The sequence below is a fragment of the Muscardinus avellanarius genome, assembly GCF_963383645.1.
Source record: "Muscardinus avellanarius genome assembly, chromosome: 6".
Taxonomy (NCBI): Eukaryota; Metazoa; Chordata; class Mammalia; order Rodentia; family Gliridae; genus Muscardinus; species Muscardinus avellanarius.
This window is the reverse complement of record NC_137791.1, coordinates 107,055,374-107,062,038: the sequence shown is the minus strand read 5'-3', so window position 1 is coordinate 107,062,038 and position 6,665 is coordinate 107,055,374. Positions and strand designations below refer to the sequence as shown.

At 42.1% G+C, this 6,665-nt stretch overlaps 1 protein-coding gene across 1 annotated transcript in view; it reads right to left on the bottom strand.

Annotated features, from left to right (window-relative positions):
* Positions 1-970: 970 nt before the first annotated feature.
* Positions 971-6,665, bottom strand: part of LOC308264134 (toll-like receptor 6) — a gene marked incomplete at both ends in the record, with an annotated part of 31,905 nt that continues 26,210 nt past the window's right edge. Inside the window, one exon of the mRNA XM_080697259.1 lies at positions 971-2,021. Coding sequence (XP_080553385.1) covers positions 971-2,021 — 1,051 coding nt within the window. The remainder of the gene's footprint in view (positions 2,022-6,665) is intronic.

The window sequence follows — 6,665 nt, the reverse complement described above, 5'->3', positions numbered from 1 at the left end:
GAAATGTACCCCACTTGGGGAGCTTAGAGAGAGTGTAAAGTACATCCCAGATTTATCTCAGAAAGCTAAGAATCGTATTTTTTTTTCTCATATGTGGACACTAGAGAGAAAATAGGTAACAAAAGGGACTTCAGATAAAAGAGGAGAAAGATCAAGAGAATAGTGGAAGAGCGTTGGGAGGGCGTGGGGAGTGGTAAAAAAGGGTTAAGGAAGGAAACAGTTCAAATGATGTTATGTCCTCTATGAAGGTATCATTACCACTCTCACTAACACGTAAGGGGGGATGCAGAGGGCAACACACCAAGGGTACATATGTTTGAACCACTTTGAATCTCACTATGACGCACAACCACAATGCATCAAGAAAGCACAAAAAATTAAAAATGGACAAAAACAAAGTAAAAATAATGAAAAAAATGGGTAAGAAAGTGGGAGGGTTTACCCACCAATTCTTTTTCTGACATTAGTTGACGGCTTCTTCTAAGAACGCTACAGCATTTCTGAGTTGCCCTTTGTGTGGGTCTCATGGTCAGGGGGGGAAAAAGACTTCAGGCATACACTTTCTAGCAACCTTCAACACAAAGAGGCAAATGCAGAGGAGGAATGCAGAAAGCACCAGGAGCTGTAGGAATCTGCTGTAGGAACCCAGCTGTAGGAGTGTAAGTGATGGAGCTCTCCAGTATCAGCTTTGGCACACAGAAGTGTACATTACTGAGTACATCAAGTGCTTTCCTTGACTTCATGTTAAAATTCAATGAATGCAGTTTAAACAAAGAAACAGATAAAAGAAATTCAAATCAAAATTATATCATGTTATTAATTTTTATCATCATGTATAAATGGTGAACTGGGACCTGAATGTTAACTACAACATAAAATCAAAATCATGTTTAGATTCATGGTGATGCAAAATGAAGTTCTTATTGGGAATTCCAAAGCAGAAATATTGACAAGAAAAATAAATCTAGCCCTATATGGAATTTATGTCTTTTGCTTGGTCTATCAACTTCACATGAATGGCTGCTCTTAAGTTAGCCCAAAAGAGTCCGTGTTTGCTCTTCTCCTTGGGCCATTCCAAGTAAGTTCTCTGTGCCATAAGACTTTTTAGCTTGTGGTAGCTGCTAGGAATAGAGTACTGTGGGATGGGTTCCAGCAAGACCAGGATTAGGTTATCAGAGCCTGCATGGAAGAGATTGTGGTGGGCAAAGTAGAGTTCGTAATGGCACCACTCGCTCTGGACAAAGTTGGGGGACAGAACGAAGATGGACTTGTAGCTCTTCTCAATGCAGTTTATGATGTTTTCCACAATGCTCCTGCCTGGAACAAAGTTTCTCTCATGGAGACAAATCCGTATGTCTTCTTTCTCTAGGTTTGGTAGTAATTCACTCTTCACCCAGGCTGAATCATGTTCACTGTATGAAATAAAGGCGTGGAACTGGAGAGTTCTCTGGAGTTCCTCTAAGGGGATGTTCCTAGCCCTGTGCCGGGTCTGGGTCCACTGACACAGCATCCTGAGGTACCAGGGCAGATCCAGGTAGATGCAGAGAAAGGTCACAGTAGCGGCCAGCACCAACATGCTGGCCCCAATGGTGACAATCAGCAGAGCTGTGTTGCAGGATAATGGGGACACGTGGAAGTCCTTCAGTGAGGTCCCCTTATAGCTTTCTGGGTAGTCACACTGATAAGAATCAGGCCAGCCTTCTACCACATCACTTGATAGTTGACCTATATTTGTGATGAATTCTCTTAGCTCACAGGTACACTGGAATGGATTGCTCCCTGCTTTTATTGACTGAATGTTCTGGCAACTCTGGAAGAAATCAGTTAATGGATGAGAAATTAAATTATGGTCAATGGTCAGTACAGAAAGGCTGCTGAAGGTACCACATCCAGAAAAATCCACTAAAGCGTTGAATGCAATGTTGAGTTCTCGCAAAGCTTCCAGATGGATGACATCTGTAGGGATGTTTGTTATCCTGTTATTGTGAAGATCGAGTACCTGGATCTTGGGAGGCAAGCACCTGAAGACGGAGTCAGTAAGGACATTGGAAGACATATTTAAACTTAATAAACTTTTAGTCCAGGTACAATTTTTTCCCTCTTCATCATACCATAAAGAATTCTGGCTAATATCCAGTTGTTGTAGAGACTTCAACTCCTTGGTCATAAGAATTATATTTGCAAGTTCTTTTAATTGATTCATTTGTAAACTAAGTGTTCTCAACTCAGTTAAGGTCCCACAGTTTTTAAAAACCATATCTGTTAAGAGATTATTAGAAAAATCCAAATGCAGAAATGGGCTAGTTTGGGATGGGCAAAGCATGTGAAGCATGCGTGTACCAGACACTGTGAAGTTTGGGATGTTCATATTGGAGAAGATCCTGTAGATATGACTTTGGGGAAAATTGAAGACATCACTGAAGACTTGGTGTATGGACAAGGCCTTCAGGGAAGTGTGGGAATAATCAAAATCTAGATAGCCAAGTTGACCTTGCAGCTTCACATTGGAAATTGAGAAATATTCTATGTTGGTAGGCCAAACCAACTGAAGGATAGAAATGAAAGAACTCCAAGTCGTTTCAATGTTGTTTAAGGTGAGAGTCAATAGCCTTGTGTTCTTCTGAAGTTTTGACAACACTCTTAGGAAATAAGAACATCCATAATCATCTAGCACACATTTGATATTAGATAGTTCCAAATGTACTGCAGGGCTGAGGGACACATCCACAGTAAAATGGAATTCCTTTCCTGTGGGGAAAACAATATGCAGACTCTGTGTGTTAAAGTCTTGAAGACTCTCAGGGTCTTCTTTTTCCCCATAAGTGTCTCCTAAAACCAGCAAAACCTTACTGATATTCAAATGAGCAATAGGCTGCACACTAGATTTTTGTAACCGTGTAGCACTCAACCCCAGAAATTTTAGTCGAGACATGATTCCAAACTCTTCACATATGGGCAGGGCATCAAATTCATTGAAAGAGAGGTCTAAGTGCTTGAAGTTCACCGTAGGGTAGCAAGAAATCATCCCCAACTTGTTGTGGGATAAATCCAAGTATTCTAATTCCTGATTGAATTTGAAAACACTGATATTAAGATACTGGATTCTGTTGTGAGAAATTATCAAAGTCCTCAGCTTTGATAGTGACAGGATGTCAGAAGTCTGAAGTTCAGATATATAGTTTTGTGATACATCTAGGGTTGTTGTTTTTGGAGATAGGTCCTTCGGAACATGGGTGAGGTTGCTTTTTGAATGGTCAACTAAAAATTCACTCTCGTCAGAAAATTGAATTTTGATCTCAAGTATGAACACAGATATGAGGAGAAAATGGAAGATGGTAGAATTTGTTTTGGTCATTTTGTAATGATAGACATTTCCAAGGTAGTTGCTACTCTTCAGAGCATCTTGACATAGATACAGATCCTAGGAAAAAAAATCCACATTTTATGATTGTTTAATTAGGTAGGCATGGTCAACATTAAACATTTCTTATTATAAACTCACAAAATGAAAGCTATATTCTTTATTCAACCTAAAGCCAGGAATAATGTGTGCATATGCACACACACACACATATATATGTATTTAATATGTATTTATATGTATATGTATATATGTGTATATATGCACACATTAATAAATGATTATGTAAACTCTAATCAAATAACTTGGTATGGATGAGGCCATGGGATGGGGCAATGGGTTGTAGGGTGGTTCTCCCCAGAGATATATCTACCTCTTAACCATGTCTTAATCCCCAGAAACTCTGAATGTTACCTTATTTAGAAAAAGGATCTTTCCAGAGGTAAAATTAAGTATCCCAAGATGGCAGATCATTCTAGATTATCCAGATGTCCCTTAAGTCCAATGGTCAGTGGCCCTACAAGAAAAAGGCAGAGGGATGTTTGACAGGGGCAGAGGAGGAGATGACAGGGACACAGAAGAGAAGGCTTGTGAAGACGAAGGCACAGAATGATGTAGCCACAGGCAAGGAATGTCAACAGCCACCAGAGCTGGGGAGATCTCGGCCCTGTGACATCTTGATTTTGTGTGTTTGGCCTCCAGAACTATGAGAGAATGAATTTCTGTTGTTTCAAGTCATCAGGTTTATGGCAATTTGTTACAGCAGCTGTGGGAATCTAACCAATGAATGGTTCATGACAATTCTTCTGGCCCCAACCCCCACAAGCTCACTTAGAACCCAGGCTAAGATCCTTTCACCCTTTCACAGGCAGGGGTCGTGTCTCCCAGGACTTTGTGGAGAGGTCTCCCATGCGGCTGAATTGGGCTGTTCATGCATTACCTTCTATTACCTATGCATGGTTTAGGCTAACTTTTGTCTTATTCAAAAGCTAATTAGATTATGATAAAAGTTTCTCTTTTTTTTTTTTTTGTGGCACTGGGGTTCCTGGAAACCCTTCTACCTCCGGGCTACACTCCTAGACCTACTTTATACTTTTTTTTAAATTTGGAAACAGGGTCTCTTAAGCTAGCACAGCTGGCTTCAAACCTGCGCGATCCTCCTGTCTCCACCTCCCAAGCGCGGGGATTACAAGCATGCGCCACCACGCCCAGGGATAAAAGGTCTTTTAGGAGATGCATTTGCCCATCTGTTCATTTAACCAATATTTATTGATAGCCTATCAATAAACATCAATCTTTATTAATAACCATATTCTTTAATAACTGTAGACAGAACAGTGAACAAGACAAAGCCCTATTTCTCAAGGAGCTGATTATCTAGCTGGGAGAAATAAAGACAAACTTGATTTTATGTACTTAGAAAAATGAAGCAGTAGCTGGGCGTGGTGGCTCACACTTGTAATTTCAATACTTTGAGAGGCTGAGAGAGGAAGGATCACAGGTTCGCAGTCAGCCTCAGCTACTTAGTGAGGCCCTCCACAACTTAGTAAGACCCTGTTTCAAAATAAAGAATAGAGGGCTGGGGGTATATCTCAGAGGTAGAATGCCCCTGGGTTCCATCCCCAGTCCGTCTCTCTCTCTCTCTCTCTACCTCTCTCTCTCTCTCTCTCTCTCTCTCTCTCTCTCTCTCTCTCCCTCACACACACACACACACACACACACACACACACACACACACACGAAGCAGTGTAAACTGTAGGTATGAGATGGTCCTTGGTGGTAGCTAATTTCAGTTGATTCACTGGAGAAGGATGCTTTGTTTTGTTTTGTTTTGTAGTAGGGGGGATTGAACCCAGGAGCATCCTGCCTCTGAGACACACCCCTGGTCCTTTATTTTATTTTATTATTATTTTTTATTGTTTGGTGGTACTGGGGTTCCTGGAAGCCCTTCTACCTCTGGGCTACACTCCCAGACCTATTTTTTATACTTTTTTATTTGGAAACAGGGTCTCTTAAGCTAGCGGGGCTGGCTTCGAACCTGCATGATCCTCCTGTCTCCGCCTCCCAAGTGTGGGGATTACAAGCGTGCGCCACCACGCCCAGCACCCCTGGTCCTTTAAAAAGTTTTTTTAAATTAAATTTTGTCTTTTTTTTGTGGTACTGGGGCTGGAATCCCAGGGGCATACTACCTCCAATCTATCCTCCCAGCTCTATTTTTTATTCTTTATTTTGAAACAGGGGCTCACTGAGTTGCAAAGGGCCTCACTAAGTAGCTGAGGCTAGCCACGAACCCAGATCCTCCTATCTCAGCTTCCCAAATGCTGGGATTACAAGTGTGCGCCACCATGCCCAGCTGAGTAAAATTTTGAATAAATGGTTTCTCTAAGATGCTAAGGCTGGCCTCAAACTTGCGATCCTCCTGTTTCAGCCTTCCAAATACTGGGTTTACAGGTGTGAGCCACTGTGGCTGGCTTGGTGAAGACCCTTTTGAGAAGACAATGGGTCTTGAGGTGCGAATGAGGTTGGCTTGTTTGAGGAACAGTGAAGAAGTACCCGTCATCATGGGTGAGCGAAGATGAGAGGGAGTTAGGGCCAAGACCATGCTGGGTCTTGTAGGTCATGGCTAAGAGTTGAGGTGCCCAAGAGTGACGAGGGGTGGAGAGACCTGGAGGGTTTCGAGGGTGGGAGTTGCTTTGTTGTTTCTTCCTCTATTATTTGGAAAACATTTTCTCATTAACTCATCAAGTGTATTTCCCCCTAGGAAGTTCTAGACATTGTTCTGGGTTTTCCCTATTGCTCTATTTATCACCCACAGTAGCTCAGACAGCACTTCATCATTACCATTCCAGTGGCACATGGTGCCAGAGGGAGTTGTTTTGGGATGAACTGTAGAGAGTGATACACATCTCACCCCCAGAACCCTTTTTGGCTGGGGTGGTACAACTATAAAGCTCTCTCAAGGAAGGCATTCAAACCCCCTAGAACAGCATTTGATAAGCAAGCCATCAGCACCAGCAAAGTGCCAAATTCCTTCCGTTTCTCAGCTGGCACAGAAGGACTTAAACAATTCAACTCCTGGAGACAACCCTGTGTTACAACAGCTGTCCACATTAGACACACAAACTTTTCTGATTTTCAGAGCTTTCTTTGGACATATGCTTTTGTAGGGGTGCCCAACAGATGCCTTGGTTATCTTTACTGTTCTCTCTCTCTCTCTCTCTCTCCCTCTCTCTCTCTCTCTCTCTCTCTCTCTCTCTTTCTTTCTTTCTTTTTGCGGGTCTGGGGATGGAACCCAGGGACATTC